The 24433-nt window shown below is 60.4% G+C and overlaps 1 protein-coding gene across 3 annotated transcripts in view; it reads right to left on the reverse strand.

Annotated features, from left to right (window-relative positions):
• Positions 1-883: 883 nt before the first annotated feature.
• Positions 884-24433, reverse strand: part of Sgsm1 (small G protein signaling modulator 1) — a 43235-nt gene continuing 19685 nt past the window's right edge. For 2 of the 3 annotated variants that reach the window (XM_069994638.1, XM_069994639.1), the window contains 16 exons: positions 23489-23556; positions 22489-22652; positions 22211-22343; positions 18486-18624; positions 16808-16872; positions 15697-15842; positions 14004-14132; positions 12629-12811; positions 11568-11636; positions 10421-11008; positions 8966-9090; positions 8141-8223; positions 7571-7680; positions 5267-5363; positions 3379-3546; positions 884-2804 (listed from right to left, as the gene is read on the reverse strand). In XM_069994638.1, the coding sequence (XP_069850739.1) occupies positions 2716-2804; positions 3379-3546; positions 5267-5363; positions 7571-7680; positions 8141-8223; positions 8966-9090; positions 10421-11008; positions 11568-11636; positions 12629-12811; positions 14004-14132; positions 15697-15842; positions 16808-16872; positions 18486-18624; positions 22211-22343; positions 22489-22652; positions 23489-23556 (2356 nt within the window). In that variant the 3' untranslated portion in view covers positions 884-2715. Of the gene's footprint in view, positions 2805-3378; positions 3547-5266; positions 5364-7570; positions 7681-8140; positions 8224-8965; positions 9091-10420; positions 11009-11567; positions 11637-12628; positions 12812-14003; positions 14133-15696; positions 15843-16807; positions 16873-18485; positions 18625-19750; positions 19889-22210; positions 22344-22488; positions 22653-23488; positions 23557-24433 lie in introns of all 3 variants that reach the window. The other variant, XM_069994640.1, reaches the window with a different exon arrangement.

Consider the following 24433-nt stretch of genomic DNA (forward strand, 5'->3'; position numbering starts at 1 on the left):
TGGGCCCCGGGTCTCTGGGCCAGCTGGAGCAAAGCTGCCTGTGTGGCTTGCGTGACCTGATACAATGTCCATGCTTTGTAACTACCCTGAGTCTCTGTCACACTGCGTCCTATAGGGAAACAAGACAAGCACAGGGTGTGAGGGTTCAGCGTGGCCCAGTGCAACAGTAACTTGTTCTGCATCTGATGCTGGTGGGATCCGCAAGGGGACTGGCTTCGGTCCCAGCCTGCGTCCAGCACCTTGGTAAAGGTTGGCGATGTTCACAGCACGAAGGAGGGGTGGCTTCTGCACCTTTACCTCTGTGCTGACCCCAGGAGATCTGTGCCGGCTTACTCTCCCCACCTGTGCTTTCCTGGCCTCGTACATCAGCCTGAGCTAGCTTGCTGCAGGATTGAGAGACCCATGGCTCCCTGAACTACCCAATGTCAGAGCTGCCTCAGCTGATCCCAGACCTACAAAGAAGTCTGATAGAGACCAGCAGAGCCCAGTGCGGACGCTGACCCACACACGCAGGAGATAAGCCAATGGTTGTGATTAAACCTATACTCTTCTTTTGGGGAGGGGGCGGGGGGGGGGGAGGAAGGGCAGATCCTGGGATTTGAACTCGGGGCCTGTGCATTGTCTCTTAGCTTTTTCACTCAAGGCTTGCACTCTACCACTTGAGTCCAGCTTTTTCACTGGTTAACTAGAGCTAAAGAGTCTCAAGGACTTTTCTTGCTGAGGCTGGCTTTGAACCTGGATCTTCATATGTCAGCTTCCTGAGTGACTGGGATTACAGACGTGAGCCACCAGCACCTGGCTGTGAACATTTGTTTTGTTTTGTTTTTCCAAATTAAAAGCATATTTTCCAAAGAAACAAAAACCAACACAGATCTACGTTTCTCTGCTCATATATATGTATATATATATATATATATTTTTTTTTCTCTAGAGATAGACACAACTCTTCAGTAAACATCTGTAAGTTAAATTCACAACACTGAGAAAAAAAGAGGGCACTTAACGGAGAGGCCGACGCCCACGGCCGGCTCCAGGACACTGGACACACACAGTGGACACACGTCTGCGCGCAGGAGCGCAGTCAGAGGAAACGAGCGGCTCTGAGCGACATTCACACAGGCTCTTGGCGACACCACAGGGCAGGGAGAGTGGGGAGGGGGGCAGGGGGAGCGGGGGGGGGAGAGGGGGGGACCTTGTGCTGTGCTTCAAGATGTGTCTCTTACAAAAATAAATAAGGATCAGGAGGTCTGGGACCAGGCTGTGCTAAAATGCAAACCCTTCTGTGCAGGAACAGCTGAGTAGCAAAATAAACTTTTATCTGACGGTGGGGAAGGGGAAAAGGGGGAGCAGGCGACCAGGCAGGGGGGGCGAGGCTCCAGCAGTGGCTGGCAATGTCACGTCCCCCCACACACACACTTCTGCTCTGCGGAATCTCGTCTCCCACGGAGCTGTCCCCCCGGGGCAGAAGGGCCACTGACAAGTCTGTCGGTCCTGCCCCACGCCCGTGGGCCCCTCCTGAGGTGGGTGGGGCAGGGAAGCCACCGTGGGCTGTTGGCCTCGGGGTGGCAGAAGTGTCCCCGCCACCACAGCTTCCGTCCCCATCTGCATCCTCTCTGAAATCTCATCACCCCCCAAGACAGCGGGTCCCCCTCCCTTCCCCGAGGGAGCTGGCAGCCTGCTTTCTGCTTGGGGCAGGCGGCCAGGGCACTCACCCCCACCAACCAGGGGCTGTTGGTGGCATGGGGGTGGACCGGCCAACCAGCAGATCCTCCCTGAAGAAAACCCAGGCCAGATCTGCCCTTGCCAGCAGCTGTCTTCGCCATCTTGGCTCTGAGCGAGCAGAACACTGGGAGAGGAGCGGCCTCCCTGACCAGGGAGCCCGGGCACCACCCGGCCTGGCACGCGCCTTCCCGTGCCCAGGAGGCTGATGGGCGGCCAGGCCCTCCCGTGAAGGGGGGCAGCGCTCACCTGCCCTGGGGTGGAGGAAACCCCTCCCCCGCAGACACTTCTGGGCCCTGTCACCCTCACGGGGTATTTTTCTCTTGTCATCAGAAGAGAGAAAAAAAAAGAGGAAATCTAGCAATGGAAGCCAGGTCCACAGTGGAGATCTAGGACTTGTGTGTGCTTTTCCTTCTGGGACCCGGGAGGTCTGGGGCAGAGGGGAACTTAGGATAAAGCAAGGGGCCCCTCATCTAAGCCAGGGCTTCTTAAATGGGGGGCAATTTTGCCCCACAGGGCTTTTGGCAAACAGGACATTTGGGGTGGAGAGGTGTAGAAAGCAGGGATGCTGATTCCCCAGTGCACAGGGCGCCCCCTGGCGTCAAATGTCGGTAAAACTGAGAGGCGAGCCCACCGCTGTTCTGAACCTTGCCAAATGCCCCTTGGGGGCTTAGTGGGAGCCCTAGAGATCTGTGCTACACCCATTTCCCAACAGATGCAAAGATGAGGGAGAGGGAACCCGGGGCAGGAGGGAAGAGAGGCCACCTCCACCCACACCCCAGCTCCACCAGGGAGAGGCGGGCGCTCCAACCATCTTTGGTCAAACAGGAAAACGTAAGGCTGAGCTGGAAGGGCCACCCCGCGGCGCCCTGCCCGGCAGCCAAAGTCAAGGCATCTGTGCCCCTGCGCCGTCCAGCGACGCCTGGACGCTGGGAGCCCAAGCCAGCCTCACTTCATTCCGGTGGGGGAGGAGGTGGAGGACGGGAAGAGAAGGCCTCACTTGTTTTCAATCAGGGTCTGCACCTTGTACACCAGGTCCCGGGCCAGCTTCAGGACTTGCTTTGTGTTGTGTCGCTCAGCCATTTCTGCAAGAGCAGAAGACAAATTTCACTGCCAGCCTCCAGTCCCAGAGTGGACTCTGCCATGGCCCCAACACACAACTGTGTGTGTGTGTGTGTGTGTGTGTGTGTGTGTGTGTATGTGTGTGTGTGTGTGAGTACTGGGGCTAGAACTCAGTTTCTTCTGCTCAAGGTTGGCGCTCTACCACTTGGGCAACAGCTCCATCTCTGGCTTTTGAATGGTTAATTGGAACTAGGAGTCTCGTGGACTTTCCTGCATAGGCTGGTTTTGAACTGTGATCCTAAAATCTCAGCCTCCTGAGTAGCTCGGATGACAGATGTGAGCCCCTGGGGCCTGGCTAGCCCACAGCCTTTTAAAGGGGCAAGGGGGTGCCTGGCACTGGGGGCTCACAGCTGGCACCCGAGCTACTCAGGAGGCTGAGATCTGGAGAATCAAGGTTCGAGGCCAGCCTGGGGACAAAAGTCTGCAACTCTTGGGCTTTGCCCTGAGCCCTGCTCCTGCTCCTGGAGAAGCAGTACACCCTCGGTCCTTCTGGAAAGGGCCCCGCCGCGCCCCCGCCGCGCCCCGGCCACGGGGTACCATTAAAGAACTTGATGATGTCGGTGAAGTCCATGTTGTTCTCCAAGATGATGTCCCGGTAGACCTCCACCAGGGCCAGCGCGATGAACAGCACGTAGTGCGCTGACGACACGTGCTTGGCTGCCCAGATGGTCTCCCACGCTGAGAACACGTCGTCGTACACGAGTTCTGCCGAGACACCGACACGCATGCGCAAGGGGTCGGCCGTCAGACACGCGCTCTACCGAGACACCGACACGCATGCGCAAGGGGTCAGCCGTCAGACACGCGCTCTACCGAGACACCGCCACGCATGCGCATGGGTCAGCGTCAGACACGCGCTCTACCGAGACACCGACACGCATGCGCATGGGTCAGCCGTCAGATACACGCTCTACCGAGACACTGACACGCATGCGCAAGGGGTCGGCCGTCAGACACGCGCCAGACATGCACTCTACCGAGACACCGACACGCATGCGCAAGGGGTCAGCCGTCAGACACGCGCTCTACCGAGACACCGACACGCATGCGCATGGGTCAGCGTCAGACACACACTCTACCGAGACACCGACACGCATGCGCAAGGGGTCGGCCGTCAGACACACGCCAGACATGCGCTCTACCGAGACACCGACACTCATGCGCATGGGTCAGCCGTCAGGCACGAGCTGTACCCAGCTACCCACACGCATGCGCACGGGGTCAGTCCCCCCCTCCCCATTGCCCCGGCACCCCCTCCCCCCCCAGGAGACCCTCTGGGACAATTGAGGAGCAGCAGGGATGTGTGCCAGTGCCCAGGGCAGCAGACAGAGCTGCGGTCAGAGGCAGGAGAGCTGGATCCATTTCGCCCCGCACACCTTGGATTTCCCCATCTGCAGCACGGGTGTGTGACCGGGAGGGGTGGGGCCCTTCCCGCGCAGGCGCTGAGCATGCGCAGGGGTGCTTCGCAGGGCCCTGGCCTCACCAGCGGACACCGCGCATGCGCAGGAGCACCCCTCCTTCTGTTATGCTCCTCCCATTCTGCAAGCCCAGTAACGAGACAGAAGACAAGCCGGGCACTGGAGGCTCACGCCTGTCATCCTAGCTACTCGGGAGGCTGAGATCGGAGGATCAGAGTTCAAGGCCAGCTTAAACAGACACATCCGAGAGACTCTCGTTTCCAATGAACCAGCCAAAAGCGAGAATGGAGGTGTGGCTCACGTGGGAACAGGGCCAACCTTGAACAAAATAGCCAAGCAAGGGCAGGGGGCCAGTACTGGCACACACAGACACACACACACACACACACACAGACACACACACACACACACACACACACACACACACACACACACAGACACACACACATGCCAGAAGACAGCAAGTGTTCTAAGCAGGGCTCTGCTCGCCCGGAGATGTGGCTGCATCACTTCTGGCACCATCCTTCCCTCCTTGGGCCTCTCACCCACCAGCGCATGGGGTGAGGATGCTGTGTGTGGTGAAGGGCCAGAGAGAACACATCTGGCTGAGCACAGTCCGTGCGCTTAACACATGTCTCCTACGTGTTAGATTTTAAGTTTATGTCTTTATTTATTTTGGCGGGGCTGGGAGTTGAACTCAGGGCTTTGCACTCGCTAGGCAGGCCCTCGATCCCCTGTGCCGCGTCTCCAGCCCTAGTTTGCTTTTCAGTGGGTTCTTCGTATAGAGCCTCGCTGGACTCAGACCATGATCTTCCTATCTCTGCCTTCTGAGTAGCTGGGATTACAGGCATGAACCACACCTGGCCCATGAAAGGTCATTACGATGACGATGATTTGGATAAATTTGGACATATAAACCTAGGTAAATGTGCTCTTCTGCTGCCTCCCCTCCCCTGAGCTTCTGGTGTGAAGAGAGCAAGAACAAGGCCCCACCGTCAAGTCCATACCTCGCTTGAAATCCAGCAGGAACCAGCGGTAGCAGAAGTAGAAGTGCGTGTAGTCCCCGTTCTGGTGCATCAGCTCGAACAGCTCTGAGTCCAGGATCTGTCGGAGGAAGGAGAGGCCGCGTCAGCCTGAAAGCAAGGCGCCGGGCCACAGCAGTCAGCCGAGTCGGGGATGGCGCATGAGCACGTGGCGCCCAGTCAGCCCTCAGCAACCAGGAGCTGTGGACCGTCCCCAAGGCTAGCAATAAGTGTCTGTCCAGAGATACAGAAATGCCCAGGAGACTCCACGTCGGCAATCACAGGGGAAATGCAACTAAAACCCACACTGGAACACACCCATGGGAGCCCAAATCAAAATGGTAGACAGGAGTAAGTGTTGGCTAGGATAAGGAGCAATGGGAATCCTTGTACACTGATCCTGGGAATGCAAACTGGTACTGCTCCATGGGAAACACAGGAAGTTTCTGGAAAAGTGAAACACAGGGTCACCATGATTCATGATTCCACTCTACATTTTAGTCCCCAGAAAATGAAAGCATGTCCACAAAATGTGTGTACATGGGGGCAGGGTCCCGGTGGCTCACACCTGTAACCCCAGCTAAGCAGGAAGCTGAGATCGGAAGGAAGGATTGTAGTTCTACAACAATCCAGGGGAGGGGAAACTTTTTAAGTCGCCATCTCAGTAGAAAACGCGGGATGTTATCCCAGCTAAGGAGGGAAGCATAAGGAGGCCAACCTGGGAAGGAAGAGAGACCCTGTCCCAAAATTGGACCAAAAAGGGCTGGAGGTGTAGCTCAAGGAGAACATCTACCAGAAAGTCAAGGTCGTGAGATCAAACCCCGGTGCTTCCCAAAGCTGGCGAGTGAATGCGCAGAGCAGCGTCACTTGAAGTAATGCCAAACTGGAGACGGTCTCAAATGGCCCACGGCACAAGAGATGCACGCATGAACCCGAGCCCTGCGTCCGCAGAGCGGCGTGACGGGTGTGAACCCGAGCCCTGCGTCCGCAGGGCGGCGTGATGGGTGTAAACCCGAGCCCCGCGTCCGCAGGGCGGCGTGACGGGTGTGAACCCGAGCCCCGCGTCCGCAGGGCGGCGTGGTCGGCAAGACAGTGAGCGCAGGGACGGGCGTGGTGTCACTAGCTGTGTGGCGTCACAGGGGTTGCAACGCCACGGCAGATGTGTGGTCACAGCTGACGTGACCCTCGAGCACATGATGTCACAGCGGGTGTGCTGAGGTTGAGGCGTGAGGCCAGCGCGTGCGTGGTGTCACAACAGGCGCAACACCGCAGCGCACGGGAAGACTCACGCAAGAACAGCGCAGCAAGACACGCAGGAACCCCTGGGGCCCGCCAGGCCAAGCCAGCGGGGAGCGGGGCAGGCCCGCAGCCCAGCCCTCGCGGCAGAGGACAAACCGCTCACAGCGCTGGACCCGAGCCTCCCCACCCCACAGGGCGGCACCGAGGCCGCGGGGTGCGCACGTTTGCATCTTTGTAGTAAAGGCTTTTAACGGCATGGAGGTGATCATGTCACCAACGCGGGGATGCCTGGGAGGATGGGAATGGGGGCCAGCCAGCAGCGCGGGCACAGCAGCATGGGCACAGGAGGACGGGCACAGGAGGGTGGGCACAGGAGGACGGGCACAGGAGGGTGGGCACAGGAGGACGGGCACAGGAGGGTGGGCACAGGAGGGTGGGCACAGGAGGGCGGGCACAGCAGGTGGGCACAGGGGGACGGGCACAGGAGGACGGGCACAGGAGGGTGGGCACAGGAGGGTGGGCACAGGAGGGCGGGCACAGCAGGTGGGCACAGGAGGGTGGGCACAGGGGGACGGGCACAGGGGGACGGGCACAGCGGGACGGGCACAGGGGGACGGGCACAGGAGGGTGGGCACAGGAGGGTGGGCACAGGGGGATGGGCACAGGGGGACGGGCACAGCGGGACGGGCACAGGGGGACGGGCACAGGGGGACGGGCACAGGGGGACGGGCACAGCAGGACAGGCAGGTGGGGGCTGGGAGACTGTGATGCAGGCGTTAGCTCTTGGGCAGCATGCTCGCACCCTCCTCTGGTCTGGTTGGCATTGTGCCAAGTGTCACAAAGGCGTTCACTTCCTCCATTTCCCTAACTGTAATGACTTACTTGGAATCAGATGCAGACCCTGGGATCCGGACAGAGAAAGGCACATGCGACCCATAGCTCTCAAGGGGCAGAAGTAAGACTGGACGCCGGGGTGGCTCAGGAGCTCAGGCTCACGGGGCGGGGAGTCCTCACTGTTCCCAGTAGGACGGAGCTCCCTGCCCCCCATACCTGGATCAGCGACCTCATGTTGGCAAAGTGTGTGTCCATGGCGCCCCCGTGCGGGAAGTTCTGAGTCATCCTCTTCATGAGCTCCGTGAAGCAGCTGAAGGCCAGGGCCTCTGGGGGCGGTGCGGGACACACGGTCAGCGGGTCTATCAGCAAGGACCCTGCCCAGGGCCCACAGATCCCCAGCCACGTGGGAGACCGGTGGGGAAGCGAGCCCTGGGGCGGGTGCTGTATGCAGGAATGCACTCCAACCCGGGGGGTGGGGCCTGCGGGGGGAGGGAGGCTCTGCTAGGGACAGCGAGGGCAGAGCCCTCGGGCAAACATCTGCTTGCCACCACACACAGGGGATGGATGGGTCGTCCTGCCCGAACTTCCCTTTCTGCAGTCCTCAGCTTTAGGATTCACAGTGAAGCTGCCGTACCTGCGCCGTCACATTGCTGGTACTTGTCACACCGGCAAGGGTGGGACAGGTCTGAGCCTAAATCCCTCCCATTCCCCTAGCACGGGACGCCCCCTCATCCGGTGGCAGGAAAGCCACCAGCGCCCCAGGCCTGGACCAGGGAGGGTGCTCACCGTCATCCAGGATGACCAGCAGTGGGGCCAGAAGGTCACACATGCCCTGCACATAGCCGATCTCAATGTGTTGCCAGATGTAGCTGTGAGAGACACAGGACGCCACTGTCCTTCCCCTCCTCCCACTGCTCCTCCCCTCCTCCCACTGCTCCTCCCTCCCATTGCTCCTCCCTCCTCCCTACTGTTCTTCCCCTCCTCCTCACTTTTTTGTTTTTTGTTTTTTTTTTGGGGGGGGTGTCCGGTCATGGGGCCTGAACTCTGGGCCTGGGCGCTGTCCCTCAGCTCTTCAGCTCAAGGCTAGCGCTCTACCACTTGAGCCACAGCGCCACTTCGGGTTTTTTCCTTTTGCTTATGTGCTGAGGAATCAAACCCAGGGCCTCCTGCATGCAAGGCAAGCACTCTACCACTGAGCCACCTTCCCGGCCCCTCCCCACTTTTTTGTAAGTCTCAGTTGTAGGGCTTGAACTCATGGTCTGGGTCCATCTCTGAGAGTTTTTGATCAAGGCTAGTGCTCTACCACTTGAGCCACACAGCTCCATGTCAGGCTTTTTGGTGGGTAATTGGAGATAAGGGTCTCACAGACTTTCTGGGGTTTCTTAGAACTGTGATCCTCAGATCTCAGCCTCCCGAGCAGCTGGGATTACAGGTGTGAGCCACTGGTACCTGGCTGAAATTTGTTCTTGATGGTCTGCTCTAGTCAGACCCTGCTTGCTGCTTCCTCCTCCTCAGTTTCTTTGAGCTCCCCCTATCCCCCCCCCCGTCCCCACGGGCCTCTGCTCCCCCAGCCTCCACACCCCCCCGCACCGTGTCCCCTCTCCCAGCCACCTGCACATGATGTTGCGCAGCTTCTCCAGGTTGGCGGGCGTGAAGTACCAGTAGTTGCGGTCGCATCGCTGCACATCCTTCTCAATACGGTGCAGGTTGACGGTGTACAGATCCAGCAGCTCTGGCTGTGGGTGTGTGTGTGGGGGGGAGCAAAGTGACCCCCAGGCTGGGCGACAGGGACACAGGCCCCCTCTCCCCCTCCTCCTTCATGCATGTATCTCTTTGTTTTTAGTTTAGTAGACTCAGATCTAAAGATCATGGTTCAAACTCAGCCCGGGCAGGAAAGTCCATGAGACTCTTATCTCCAATAAACCACCAGAAAACCGGAAGTGGTGCTGTGGCTCAAGGGGTAAAGCACTCGCTTTGAAGAGATGAGGGACAGCGCCCAGGCCCGGAGTTCAAGCCCCACGACTGACAAATAAATAAAATATTGATTCTGTTTTATTCTGTTCTCCTTGTGGAGGAACAGAGAATCAGAGACTGGACCAGAGCTGGCCACGGCCCCTCCCTGCTGAGCACCAGACCGGACGGTGAAAGAGCTGAACAGAAAGGCCATCCTGGGGCTACACCAGGCAGACGCCTTGGTGCACAGCACTGATGACAGCTCAGTCAGACAGAGGGGAAAGGAGGAGAATTCCAAGGTCTCAAGTGCACCAGACACAGAGAAGACAGCAAACGGGCGGTTTTGCTTTGGGGAAGCTGTGGAGATGGAAGCCGAGGCATTGCTGTCTGAGCCCTGCAGGGTGAGGAGTTTCCCATGGCTGCTTCCCTGGGCAGCAGGACACAGGAGCTCCGTCCCCAGCTCACACAACACGCAGGGAGCTGGTCTAGGGATACAAGTGTGGTCGTTTTTTGTCAGTCATGGGGCTTGAGCTCAGGGCCTAGGCACTACCCCTGAGCTTTTTTTTTTTTTTTTTGCTCAAGGCTTAGCAGTTTACCACTTTGAGCCACAGCACCACTTCTGAGTAGTTTACTGGCGTTAAGAGCCTCATGGACTTTCCTGTCTGGGCTGGCTTTGAACCACGATCCTCAGATCTCAGCCAGGGTTATAGGCATGAGACACTGGTCCCCGGCTTGTGATTTAAGTGTGTAAAGAAAGTATATGCGGGGTCAAGATAAAAGCAGGTCTACAAAATCAGCAGGACAGTCACCACAGCCTATTGAAAAGGAGCACACATAAAATTTTAAATGAAATTTTTTAATCCCGAGTGGCTGGGACTACAGGCATGCACTGCTGCACCCGTCTTGGAGCATGTTGGAAGTTTGAATCGAAGATGCTCCACCTATATTACCTCTCTTTCCCTAATGAGTGCCTACAGTGACGCTCCCATGTTGGAGAGAAGGGCCTCCCTCCTGGCTTGGGCAGGATAAATGGAGCTTGCAGTGGAGCCCTGTCTCCACTGGAGGCCAGCTGGCGATAGGAAGGTTAGGGAGAGGGAGGACCTGGTGACTTACCGAGTAGGTTACGCCACTGGAGGACACAGGGGACGCCTCGTTGGTGGCAGGGGTGGCCACGGCCAGGGAGGCCAGGGCGGGGAAGAGACTTTCCATCTCAGGCTCCTCTGAGAGATTGTCCTCGCTGTCCCCTCGGCTCTGCTTCTCCGCCTCGCCGGCCCGCCAGCCCTCCACGGCGGGGCCGTCCTTCTCGGGCAGGGCCACGTCCAGGCTGCCCGAGATGGACATGAACTCGTCCATGCTCTCGTTGGCCAGCAGGTCGCTCTCCAGGCTGTCCTGAACTACCAGCTCCTCCCGAGGGGCCTCGTCCCGGGACGTGGTGGCCTCGCTGCTCTGCCCCTCGTCCACGCTGCTGTCCCCAGGCCGGAACGTCGGGGCCCCGCTCCGCTGGGCGTCCAACACGCTGTCCTCCGTGCTCAGACTGGGCTCCGAGTGCTCCGAGAGGCCCGAGAAGTTGTGAGAGGAGGGATGGCCGGAGTCGGGCGAGCAGGTGCCGTTCGCCAGGTTCCCGTTGGGGATCTTGGGCTGTTTCTCCTCCAACCTGCCCTCTGCTTCCACCTGCTCCACCTCATCCACCGACTCAAATACCTGCAGACACGGAGCACAGAGATAGACGGGCTGGATGCCCAGCAGGGGGAAACGTGGAGGAATATTATACAGTCAGTGAAAAGGGAGGCGGGAGGAGGTGCCGTGTAAGCTCCCATTATTTCAAAGAAAGATCTGCACATGTCTGGGTCTGACCACGTTACAGAACCTGAGCGGCCCTAGACCTGGGTATCCATGGCGGTGTCCTGGAGCCACCCCACTGAGGACACCAAGGGGATACGGTATTACTTGTGTCACTGAAAACTCCCATTTTTAAGGGTTAGTATGAAAACCTAACACATACAAATGCAACGGGACCAGCGCACAACCAATGAGCCATCCCGAGGACCCGGAGTGGGCGGGGCATGGAGGGAAGGGGCGGAGCCTGGGAGGGCGGGGCACAGAGAAGGGGCGGGGCCTGGGAGGGCGGGGTGCAGACGGAACATGATGCGGGATGGGCGTGGCATAGGCAAGGCCAGACAGGCCGCGATGAGGAGTGGGCGTGGCCTGGAGGGGGCCAGGCCGGCCGTGGTGCTGAGTGGGCGTGGCCTGTGAAGGTCACCTGTGTGCTGCTGCTGGAGTCGCTCTGCAGGCGGAGGTTCTGGCGGCCTGAGCTGCAGCTCTGCGAGGACTGGAGGGAAAGGAGGAGGGGGAACGGGGGTGAGCCCCCTCCTCACCGCCCCCCCCCACCAGCCAGCTCAGGAAGGGCTGCTGGGCTGGGAAGCCATCTATCTTTATCCTGGGGGACAAGGCCCCATCCTTGGATTCAGGTTCTTGGCTCTAAAGTGAAAGTGGGGGCACTCTCCTGCTCCCCAGAACCTGCTGGGGGCCCCGGCCTCCCATCCCCCCCACTGCAACCCTCCACCTGTAACTGCTCTATTAAGGCTGGCGGCCTCCCTCCAGCTCCCCGTCGTGCCCACTCTGAAGCCAGACCTGGCCACCCACGTGTGTGGGCCACAGGTGCCAGCAAACCCAGCAGGGCAGAGCCCAACCTGCACCTGCTCCGTGGGACAGCATGGCCCGGCTGCCGGCGGGAGGCTGAGAGGTGTGGTGCACAGCCAGCATACCCGACCCAGCGTGGTCGAGGCAACCGGCCTCCGGAGGGCTGGTTCCCGGTGACCCCCCCCCCCCCCCCGTGCTGCTGGGATGGGAGCCCGCGGGGCTGACCCACTGGCTTGGGGGCCCCGGTGAGGAGCAGTGTGCGTGCTGCGTGTGAGGGCCTGCTTTGGGCTGTTCAACTGGAGCTTCTGTATAGGCAGATTCCTGCCCTGGGGACTGGAACGTGCTGGACACACTCCAGACGGTAGCTGGCACATAGTAGGTACTCGGCCTGCATTTGTTGACTACGAGGAAGCAGGGTGCTGTGCTACACTGCACATACACCTCCTTACTCCCAATCACCTCCATTCTGTACCTGCAGAAATGGGGGTCCGCAGGTAAAGCTGTGTGCAAGGAGACCCCAGAGCTAGCGCTGCAATTTGAACCGACATTCTAACATTCCTCGGTAACCCCCTCAGAAAATGAAAAGCAGCTAAGGACGAGACCCCGTCAAGGCCCCTGGCCCTGCGCCGTCCCCCCCCCCGCGCCCCCATGCCCAGGTGGCGGGGGCGCACCGTCCATCACCTCGTTGCTGATGGTGGAGTCCCTGTGCACCATGCGGTGCAGGTGGCTGTCCAGGCTGGCCCCCGACGAGCACTTGGCCAGGGCGGCGGCATGGGACTCCCGCTCCCGCTGTCTCACGATGGCTTCGCAGCCCAGCCATTCAGACATGGTCTGCGCGTAGCAGGCGTGGATCTGCTCGTCCACCTGTGGGCGGGTGGGTCAAGGTCGCTGAGTGCCCGGGGCCTGGGCACGGCCCACCCGCCCGCCCGCCCTGGCTGACCCTCCTGCCCTCGGCATGGAGCCCACCCAGTGCACCTCTGGAACCGGTTCTGAGCAGGAGGGGGGGGGGAGGGCCCCCAGAGCCCCGTCACTGACACTCAGCAAGTTTAGGAAGAAGGGTTGTGGCTCACAGAGGACTGAGGTAGCCCCCATCCTGGGGGGGCTCCCACTTCCTGTTCTGCTTCTCCTTCCCGCGTTACGCCAGTCAGGTGACCTGTCGTTGAACAGCCCCACACCCGACCACATCTGTCTTCAACAGGTCATGTCTAACTGACGCACAGTCCCTGGATGGCTGTGTGACACGTGCGTGCTAATTACATCGGGGCCACTGAGCATTTCCTTCTCCTTAAACACTTAGCGTTCTTTTTTTTTTCTTTTCTTTCTTGTTGGATGTGGGGCTTGAACTCAGGGCCTGGGCACTGTCCCTAAGCTCTTTGGCTATAGGCTAGCGCTCGACTGTTTTGAGCTGTAGAGCCACTTCCGGTTTTCCGGTGGTGAACTGAAGAGTCTCACAGACTTTGCTGCCCAGGTTGGTTCTGAAGAGCAATCCTCAGATCTCAGCCTCCTGAGCAGCTAGTGATTATAGGTGTGAGCCACCGGCGCCTGGTGAGAGTGAATTTCTTTAAGATAGATGTGACGTTAATGCCAGTACAATGATGGCCAGAAAGAGGCAGAAAACCAACAATCTCAAAAACTCAGTGTGAGTCAGAGAGTGGAAACAAGGCCTGGTCATGCCTGTGGATTACGTGTCAGGATGGTGATACATCGTACATAGTGATTTAATAGCATGAATTGTTGTACTGCATTTCCTTGTGATGAAATGTCAGGCACCTACACTGTGTGCACCTGTGTACACACACACACACACACACACACACACACACACGTCAACAGGGAAGCCTGAATCAGACAGGCGTACAACCCCAAGGCCCACCTGCTATGATATTGGAGCGTGCTGCCATTGGATACACAGGGTGTCAATCTTCAACCGTCTCAGAACAAAAGGCTGTGGTCTCCTTCATAGCTCCCCACCCCTCCCCACCCCTCCCTGGTCTCCACGCCCCACAGTGGCTGGCTCCATTATGTGGCCAGCACCACCGTCCAAATTGGCACCGACCTCCTTCCTCTCTGCCTCTGTCATCCCGAAGTGGTAGTGGCCCAGGAGGAAGGGCCACACGGCCTTGCGGATCTCGTGTTGGACGCCCCCGTAGTAGACGAGCCGCAGCAGCTCCTGCTCCTCGTAGCTCTGCGGGCGGGGTGGGAGGCAGCACGTCGGGTCAGCTGCTGAGGACGGGGGCAGCGGTCGCCCACCCTGCCATCCTGTCTGGGCCCGGCCCTCTGCCACCCTAGAGTGGCAAAGGCCCAGGCGTGGGTCCCCCCAGGGTGGTGCTTCTGGAAGGAAATAGAACCTTCAGGAAGTAGGGCCCAGGGGGAGCTGGGGCTCCTTAGAGGGTGCAGTAGGCCCCAGCCCTGCCTTCTTGCTCTCTGTGTGGCACTGGGCCTTGACGCAACAGGGCCAGTCGGTCCCTGACTGCGGTCCCTGACTGACAGCTCCCAGGCCCTGGTCAAACACACCTTCGCTCTGCACCAGCTGATATAAAGCTCGGGTGTTTGTTATAATAACAGGAAGCTGCCGAATGCACCAAATGTGCCAGGATATTCATCCCGGTGCCGTCTGAAAGAGCCAAACCCCAGGAACTTCAAACCCCGGGAACCCCCAAAGGTGGAATGCAGCCAGTCCATCCACGCACATGCTGCGAGGCCGGGGGCCGCCTACGAGGGCGGAGGTATCTCAAGGGCTCAGTGTGCATCGCCGAGTCAAACGGAAAAGGACGAGAAGCACAACACGTATTGTGTTTTGTAAAAAAGAAAGTAAAAAAGGCCAGCAGCTGTGAGTAACACGTTCACTTAATTCTCAATCAGTGCTTCATCCTGTGCTGATTTCGAAATATTACTTTCCAGGATCCAACTCTAAATAAAGCACAATATAAACACTCCAGCTACGGCTCACGCACTAGCAGCTATGCACTCTTGGGTGACTCACAGCTTTTAGCTGTGCGTGTGCGCGCGAGTGCGCGTGCGCCCAACCTGGGGCTTGAATTCAGGCCTGACCACTGCTCCTGTGTTCTTTTGCTCAAGGCTGGAGCTCTACCAATTGAGCTACTACTTCACTTCTGACTTTTTGGTTGTTCATTGGAGATAAGAGTCTCACAGACTTTCCTGCCTGGGCTGGCTTTGAACCATGATCCTCAGATCTCAGCCCCCTGTATAGCTGGGATGACAGGTGTTAGAGCCATTAGAGCCTGGCTCACGCACGGTTCACTTTTGATGAGCTGAGGCTGTCAGCTGGGTCTTAGACTGCTTCCTCCAAGGACAAATACCGGAGCACTGGGCGAACCTCAGGAAGAATAGAGGCCCTTGGGCTCCTCTCCCAGATGTGCTAAGCCAGGGCAGCCGGAGCCGAGCTCGGACAACCACAGATCTTTCCAAACCCTTGGAAATAAGCACCGCAAGGGAAGTCTGTATATTTTCAGCGCGTTGGGTTTTTCACTGTGGCTACCACCGGTCAGTGTGGGTGTTCCATGCCCCGCCGGGCTTTTGTGTTGGTGCCCACCAAGGTTTGGATTTGGGGACATTTCGGATCCCGCTTAGGCGCGCCCCACCTGACATGTCTTGGGAAGAGGAGGGAACTCTGAAGGGAGGCGGGCATGGGACTCAGGCAGGTCCTGTTGGGTCTCTGCTAGCAAGGTATGGTTCCCAGCCTCCCTGGGTCTTGGCCCGGTATGCATGCGCGGGCCAGGCCTACTCACGGTGCTGTCCCGAAGGTACTGCTCCCAGATCCCGGCTGTCAGCCCCTGCCCGGCATCGCAGGGCAGGTCAGGGGACACGATCACGTGATTGACCAGGGCCGACAGGTGGGTCCGCACGGTGGACAGGTGCCTGCAGTAGGCCAGCCCTGCGGGAGGAGGCAAGGGAGATAAGACACCCTAACACCTCCTGCCCATCCCCCCCAGTGACCTGTCATCGCCCCCCCATCCCCAATGTCTGTCATCCTAGCTGCTCGAGAGGGTGGCGGTTCTAGGACGGCCCCGGGCAGCAGAGTCCACAAGACTCTCTCAGTGGGAGAGGCCAGGCTCAGTGGTGGACGCCTGCCATCCCAGTGACAATGAGAAGCTGAAAATAGGAGGACCGCAGTCCAGGCATGGGCCTGGGCAGGCATCGAGATCCTATCTCAAGAACAAACAGCACTGAAAAGCATTGGAGGAGTGGTTCAAGTGGTAGAGCACCTGCCTAGTGAGCACAAGGTCCTGAGTTCAAACCCTAGTACAACCCAACTTTTGTCCCTCAGTAGATTGTGAGGCTGGGGAAATAAAACATGCTAAGAATCCATATAGGGGAGAGGGGGAAATAAAACCCAACAAAACAGGCAGGCTAGGATTCAAGTCCCAGCTTTCCTATATATTAGCTGTGACCTTTGGAAAGTCACTTTGCCCTTCTAGAAGTGCCTTAGTGTCTCTTCTGAGTATTACTGTATTACAAGTTCAGATTGTAAGTGTTTGGGAAGGGATCAGGCTGCCTCGCTCTCGGGCACACAGAAAGAAGCTGACATTTATTGAGCAGCTACAGCTAAGTACTAGGGGAGGGTGCATGTGTTATTCATGCAGTCCTGAATCCTTCATGGGGACGTGGTGGTGACTAGACCGAAGCCCTGTCCCCAGGGCCCACAGTCCTCTCTGAGGGCCCAGAGATAAGCCTTGTCTGTGCGTGGATGGGGAAACTGAGTCTTGGAGAGGCTGCGGCCACTTGGTTCAAAGCAGGCATGGAGGAAATGGAGCAGCCGGCCCCTTCCTCCATCATCACTGGCTTGCTGGCCGTAAGTGATCATCACAGACCCCACCCGCAAGGGAGACGCATACGCACATCCGTAGAAGGCTCTGGAAAGGATCTGGTACTTCATGTTGTCGCAGAGCAGCTTCAGGGGTGCCCTGTGGGGGGAGATTCGGGAGAAGCTGAGGTCAGAGCGGCCTGCAGCCCCTTGGTACGGACACATGCCTTAGGCCCTTCTCCCTCAGGTGTGGAAGAGAGAGGCCGCCTGGAGGAGCACGAGGCTGCTCTGACTCCCACCCACCCAGCACCAGCGCCCCCTCTTCTGCTACCAGCACCCCAGGTTTCCTCCAAGGACTCACCCCTCCCACCACCATCCCTGCCATCCCGATGAAGGTGTTAGGATTACCCAATAGGCGACCTGGGCGGGTGCCACAGTGATTGGCTCAGTGGCAGTCACGTGACACAACCTGGGCCAATGAGAACCGGCCCAGAGAGTTTGGTTGGAACTGTTTCATGCTGAATTCCTGAGCTGTGGAGGCGTGGGGCCCTCTTTGCCAGGGCATAGGAAAGGCCTGCCTGAGAACCGAGCCCTCTTGGGGGCGAGCAAAGCCAGCATCTGGAGACCCAGGGAGGGATTCACGCTCTGAGCACCTGGATCTAGCCAGTCCTGAAGCTGCTGTTGAGTCTGAACTTCTCCGTTACCCCAGCATATTTTCTTTTCCTTAAAAGAAGTGGGTTTATGCCACTTGTAGGAAAAGAATCTTAAAATGGCCTAGGGGAACCAAACTGAACCAAACGGGCAAATAGAGCCTGATGGATTGACCGCCAAGTACGCAACGCCACAACTCTCCTCATGTGATGTTTTCGGCGCTGCTTTGGCTGAAAGAGGGGAGGGGAGGAGAGCAAGGCCCCGGTGTTGTGGGAGAAAACAAAGGCTCCTGCAGAGAATGGAAAAGAAGACTAGGCCTAGGTTCTCTGGACATCCCAGGAGGCGCTTGACAAAGCCAAGGAGCAGGGCAGGGAGGGGCCAGAGCTGGACCCGGCTCAGCCACGGCTTCCGGAAAACAGTCCTGGTACCAGGGTATGTCCCGTCCCCCCCTGCCCCGCAACTGTCATTCCTGTTGAAGTCTAAGAGTCTCAGTTCTATTACACGTATTTCCCACCCTTAGGTGTGCCGAGTACCATGTTCTAGGTACTGTTTCGCTGAGTACCATGTTCTGGGTACTATGGGCTGAGTACCGTGCTGGGTGAGTACTGTGTTCTGGGTACTGTATGCTGGGTACCATGTGCTGGGTACTGTGTGCTCGGTGGGTACCGTGTGCTGGGTACTTTAGACCATGTCTGGATTTGCTCCTCAGTGGTCACACATGTTAAGCAAACTGAGATGTCTGTCATTCCTGTTCAGTTATATCACAGACATGCAGCACGGCAGTGTCTCCTGGCCCCGTGGTGGGAGCAGAGATGATACGTGAAGCCTCTGGCCGGGGCCTTTACTGGAGGAGAACGCAGCTGCCTGTGGACCGCTGACAGACACGTGGTGTGGCAAGGTACTTCCATGCTTGTGGCTGAGGCCACTGGCTCTGGGGAGTATTTGTTACTGCAGCATCGCTTTGCTCATCCTGACTGATTCGCGTGAAGTAACTGCACATGGCCAGGAGTTGACGGAGCAACGGTGGACCCCACGGCCTCCAGATCCAATTCCGGGCAGTGAAGGGGCACCCACAACCCCCCCCCCCCGTGGATCCTGGATCTCTCCCGACGCCCCGCCTACCTCTCGTGGTTGCAGCCATTGCTGGAGCTGCCGTTGGCTGAGCCATTGTGCGAGCAGGATGAGCAGGAGGACTTCCTGGGGCCGGGCTGCCACAGTGCCGGGAGGCTGTTCTCGGAGACGTCCATGAGGTCCTGGGGGGCTGGGGGGGGAGAAGGGGCGGGAGAGCTCTGGTTATGTCTGTGCCGGCCACACGATCTTCACCCCCAAAGCAAGCAGCTCCCCCCTCCCGGGCCGGCCCCAATCACAGGCTGCTGAGGCCCTGGAGCCCACCGCACCCAGCACCGGCCACCACCCGATTTGGAGGCTCCCGCAGACGGGCAGAGTGGGCAATGGCGCAGAGAGAGGGAGAGCCCGGAGCCCAGAGCCCAGCCGAGCCCAGGCAGCCAGCCGTGGCCGTGTTGTCATTCAGTGGGGCACAGGGGATGGATGGTGATGGGAGGGGCCTGTGGGCAATTCTGCGGAGCCTTGAGTCACCAGGGACAGGGCCCTGGGACCAGAGACGCTGGGAAGTCTGAGGAGGGGGCCGGAGTTACAAAGATGCTCTACTGGTAGGCCCAGACAACAGCCTGGGGGCCCCTCAAGTCACGTGGGGGTGCTCCTTGAAAAACCACAATGCATCCTGCGATCCTCTCCTGCTGGAACAAAGCCTCCTGGAGGCAGAGCACATGGATAGGTGTGTTGGTGGGACGCAGGTTAGTGGCACTGGGGCTTGGATTGTGTGGCTCTCTTGTTCACAGCTGGTGCTCCACCACTTGAGCTGCACCTCCAGGGTTTTTTTGGTTTTTTGGGGGGCTGTTTTGAAGATGGAGTCTTGGGGACTTTTCTGCCCAGGGTAGCATCAAACTGTGATCCTCTGGATCTCAGCCTTCTGAGTAGCTGGAATTATAAGTGAGCCACCAGTGCCAGGCCACGCCTCCCTGCGGGCTCTCACAGATACCCAGAGGGGCCATTACACTCTCCACAGGGAGCTGGCCAAGAGAGGCCGGTGACCCCTTCAAATGTTCTAAGAAAACCACCCAGGGAAGCTGTGACCAACGCAGCTTCTGTCCCGGCCCTCACACCATGCAGACATTACCAATGGATGCCTGAGCCACTGAGTGAGCCCCCAGTACCCCCTTCTCCTTCCATCACTGCCTTCTGCGGGGCAGAGGCCGGGGAAGGCAGGGACACCCATCTGTCTCTCTGTCCCACATCCCCTGGGACCAAGACTCAATGACAACACGGCTGGTACCCAGCCCCGGGGGTGGGGGGGAAATGGACGTTACTGGGGGGCTGCTCCGGCAGGCGCGGGGTGGGGTGGGCGGCGTCCTGTGCCCACCGAATCCCCCTGGCCACCACCAGAGTGGACTGGCCGGCAGGAAACATCATCCACGTGGGGCCCACAGAGATGGGGCCGGCGGGGACTTGAGACACAAAGCAAACGAGAACCGTGAGGTGCAGGTGTGAGGCTGGGCGGGCGGGAAGATGCTGGAGAAACTGATGCCCGCCTGCCCCCGCCAGACACTGAATGAGAGTGAGGGGCCACAATCCAATAAAACTTTATTTGTAAAGTCGGGCGGGGGCCGCAGATGGGCGCCACACCGTGGGAGGATCCCTTCTCTGTCACGGGAGATACCGTAAGACGGGGGTTCCTTTCACCCTGTGTAGTTCGGGCTCTGGTGGAGATCAGTCAAGCAAAGGGGTCCCCATTTCTCCATGGGCTGACCCTGACCTTGGGGATGAAGCTGACAAAGCTAGAGGGCTGGAATTTGCTGTGTGACCTTGGAGCCACTGCCTGACCTCTCTGTGTCTTTGCTAGGCACGCCATGAGCTCAGACATAGAGAAGGCAGGACACAGAATGCCCGTGACCGCCGCTGCTCTCTGAGCAGCCGCCAGGCTGGCTCAGCAGGTGTGGTATGGGCACCGTTTGACCTCCTGGAATACAGTCCTGAGTGGGGGGGCGGGGAGACAGATCTTCTCCCTATTTTCCAGGTTAAGCATCGAGGGCAGGGTCCTCACGTGTGGGTCATTCAGGAACAAGAGTGCTGGCCACCAGCGCGGGCCAGGAAGGAAAAGCATGGCTGAGCCAGAGGCTGGAGCCCTGACGGCAGCGGCCTGCCCAGGCCCCGCCCCTGCCCAGGCCCCGCCCCTTCCCCTGTCCCCGCCCAAGCCCCGCCCCTGCCCAGGCCCCGCCCACCCCTGTCCCCGCCCCTCCCCCTGTCCCCGCCCAAGCCCCGCCCCGCCCCAGGCCCCGCCCACCCCTGTCCCTGCCCCTGCCCAGGCCCCTCCCCTCCCCTGTCCCCACCCCTGCCCAGGCCCCGCCCCTCCCCGGTCCCTGCCCCTGCCTAGGCCCCGCCCCTGCCCAGGCCCCTCCCCTCCCCTGTCCCCACCCCTGCCCAGGCCCCGCCCCTCCCCGGTCCCTGCCCCTGCCTAGGCCCCGCCCCTGCCCAGGCCCCTCCCCTCCCCTGTCCCCACCCCTGCCCAGACCCCGCCCATCCCCTGTCCCCGCCCCTGCCCAAGCCCCGCTCCTCCCCTGTCCCCGCCCCTGCCCAGGCCCCGCCCCTCCCTCGCCCCTGCCCAGGCCCCGCCCCTGCCCTGCCCAGGCCCCGCCCGCCCTGCCCAGGCCCCGCCCCGCCCCTGTCCCCGCCCACCCCCAGTCCCCGCCCGCCCCTGCCCAGACCCCGCCCCTCCCCGGTCCCTGCCCCTGCCCAGGCCCCGCCCCTGCCCAGGCCCCGCCCACCCCTGCCCAGGCCCCTGTCCCCGCCCACCCCCAGGCCCCGCCCGCCCCTGCCCAGGCCCCCGCCCCTGCCCTGCCCAGGCCCCGCCCACCCCTGCCCAGGCCCCGCCCCTGCCCAGGCCCCGCCCACCCCTGCCCAGGCCCCCGCCCCTGCCCTGCCCAGGCCCCGCCCGCCCCTGCCCAGGCCCCGCCCCTGTCCCCGCCCACCCCCAGGCCCCGCCCGCCCCTGCCCAGACCCCGCCCCTCCCCGGTCCCTGCCCCTGCCCAGGCCCCGCCCCTGCCCTGCCCAGGCCCCGCCCCTGCCCTGCCCAGGCCCTGCCCACCCCTGCCCAGGCCCCGCCCCGCCCCCTGTCCCCGCCCCGCCCCGCGTGTCACAGGGCCTGGTCCTCCTGGGAGCTGGGGGGCTGCAGGAAGGAGGGGGCTCAGCGGGAAGACCCTGACGCCAGCATGGACGCTGCATGGGCCCCTGCACTGGGTGGGGTGCGTGCCGGGCCCCTCCGGGCCTGCAGGCCCCGGGCCGCCATGAGCTCCGGGTCCATAAATGCCCGGAGCGCCGTGTCCCTCCTGCAGGCCCTGGACACCCGGCGCCCGGCCTTCAGCCCTCGGGCGCCGGCGGGGCTCCCGCCCGACACCCCCATGTTACAGATGGGGAAACGGAGGCCTGAGGCACAGTCCTCCCCAGCGCCTCTGTCATCCTTTCTGTTTCTTTTTTCTTTCTGTTAGCATTTCTGGGGACTGACCTCAGGGCCTTGCGTCTGCAAGGCAGATGCTCCTCCACTTGAGCCATGCTCCCCGCCTTTTTGCATTTTGGGGGCCTGGGCTGGCCTTGGGCTGTTACCCTTCTAGACACACTTCCCGTATGCTGGGTCGCAGCAGCCAGCCACCGCGCTCAGCTCAGCCAGGCTTTTGATTTTGAGCTCTGAACCTCTCGATTTCCGTTTCCTTAGTGGCTGGGACGATGGGCGTACGCTACCCTGCCCGGCCTCAATGGCAGTGGGGGCGGCTCACCGAATTCAGACTGCGTGCCGGGGTAGAGGATGCGGAACACGTAATCCGTGGCCTCGTCGTCCTCCTTGTCTGACGACGCGGACTCGGACGAGCCCGGGGGGCTCCGCTTGCGGAGTCTGGGGAACACTTTGCCCTGAAAGAACGCGTCCTGAAGCCCGTCCGGGGGCCGGCCTGTCCCCGGGCCGCAGGGGGCCGCGGTGGGGTGGGCGCGCACCCGCCGGGCCTCGGTGGGGCCCGGGCCCACCCCGGCCCCCCTCCGGCCCCCGGGGGGCACTCACCTTCCCGCGCTGGGACCAGAGCGGCGGGTCCAGCTGGCCGTGGGGGAGCAGCCCGTTCTCCAGGCAGGACAGGAACTGCAGCAGGTGCCCGCCCTTGGGGAAGCGGAAGGGCGACCTCTGGATCCCGTCCTGGCTGACCAGCACCACCGTGCCGCCGCTGTCCACTGCCACGGACACCGACCGGCGGGGGAGACCAGCAGGAAGTCACGGCGGGGTAGGGTAGGGTGGTGGCTGCCCCCCTCCGGCCAGCCCAGGCCCCATTCCTCAGATCCCCCCACCCCCACCATCCATCTTGGGGGGGGGCGTGTGACAGGATGAGACCCAGAACTGGCTTCCTAGGGCCTCTGTAACTCTGCCTGACATAGGTTAAAGGCAGATTTCAGACTCAAATCCTCCCCGTGCTGGTTGGCTCAGGCCGGCATGAGCGAGCACTTACTGAGTGGTTTTCACCTGGTGGTTAAAAATTTTGTAAAGCTCACAATATCCCTATTTGTCACGGTCTAATTTCTACATGATAAAACCAAGGCTCAGAGAGGTTGACTATCTCGTCCAAGGTCACACAGCAGCCTGTAAGGATCAGCGCCTAGACTGGAACCTCAGCTCTGTCTCCTTAAAAAGGCACCAGCGACTGTGTTTTAAGGTGTTGGTGTGGCCCAAGCTTTCTAGAGCCAGCTGGGCCTGTGTGTGCTTCTGGCTTGGAAGGAGCGAGGGAAGTTATGGTTCTTTGGTCTGCAGAGCTCTGCCTTCCCCAGACCTGGGTTCGAGTCTGGGCTCTGGAGCTGACGGGCCGCTTCACCTCTGACATGGTAAGCAGGCCACCCCCTTGCTGGGCTGCTCTAGGCCCTAAGCAGCAGCCATTCTATACAGGGGGAAGACCCAGGCTCAGAGAGGGAAAGGCGCTGGCCTGAGGCTGCACAGGCAGTTGGGGACGAGTGGATGCGTGGGGACAGACGGGGGCCCAGGACGCATGCCTGCCGTGCCCGAGGCCCCCGGGGCCCACCTTGCTGGTGACAGTGCAGGTAGACAATCTCCTCCAAGCGGATGGTCATGGCGTAGTCCCAGTAGACACTGGAAGGGGACCAGGGGTAGGCTTTAGGGGGCCGGCTGACCCCCGTGGAGACGCTGCCCCAGGGCTCTGACCCCTCCCTGGACCCCCGCACTGCTGACATCTGCGGCCTGCTCTGCCCAGTCTGTCTCCCTTTGCGCTCTCAGCACCTCCACCACCTGAGGGAGTCATTCCCCCCTGGCCATGTGGCCCCGAGGATCACCTGACCCAGGACCGACCAATCAGCGCGTGCCAGTGTCCCGAGCACCGTGATTGGCGCAGGGAGGACCCTGTGACCCGTGCCGAGCCAGTGAGATGTTGGATGAGGTTTATGCTCTAGCGACAGGGAGAAGCTCCCAGGGGCCTGGAGACACCCCGGACGGTGACCAGGGTAAGTCTACGTGAGGATGGAGTTCCCAGAGGGCCTGGATCCAGCCGTGCCTGCAGCCTGCCGCCCTGGCTTCCTTCAGTTCCAGAGAGCCCGTGTTTAAGGCGGTGTGAGCCTGGTTTTGTGTCACTGGCGTCTCCTTTTCCTCCGGGCTGCTTTGACCTCCTGAGCCTCAGCCTCCCCCTCTGCGAAGCGGGATCTCACAGCGCGGCGGTGAGGGGGAGCTAGCACCAGCGCTTCACAAGGCTCACGCCAGAAATAAAGTACTTGGGACACGGTCTCTGCGAGTCTGTGTGTCGACGTGCCGTGGCACACGGGACCGGGCAGCACGGGGACCCGGCCCCATGGCCTCCGTCTTCCGGTGCCCTTGGCTACTACTCATCTTCCCCGGTACGATGTGAGGGGGAATTTTTCAGCCAGACGCTGGTGGCTCACCCCTGTAATCCTAGCTGCTCAGGAGGCTGAGATCTGAGGATCACGGTTTGAAGCCAGCCCGGGCAGGAGAGTTCATG

Source organism: Dipodomys merriami, unplaced genomic scaffold (assembly GCF_024711535.1).
Source record: "Dipodomys merriami isolate MVZ:Mamm:240054 unplaced genomic scaffold, mDipMer1.0.p SCAF_45, whole genome shotgun sequence".
NCBI lineage: Eukaryota > Metazoa > Chordata > Mammalia > Rodentia > Heteromyidae > Dipodomys > Dipodomys merriami.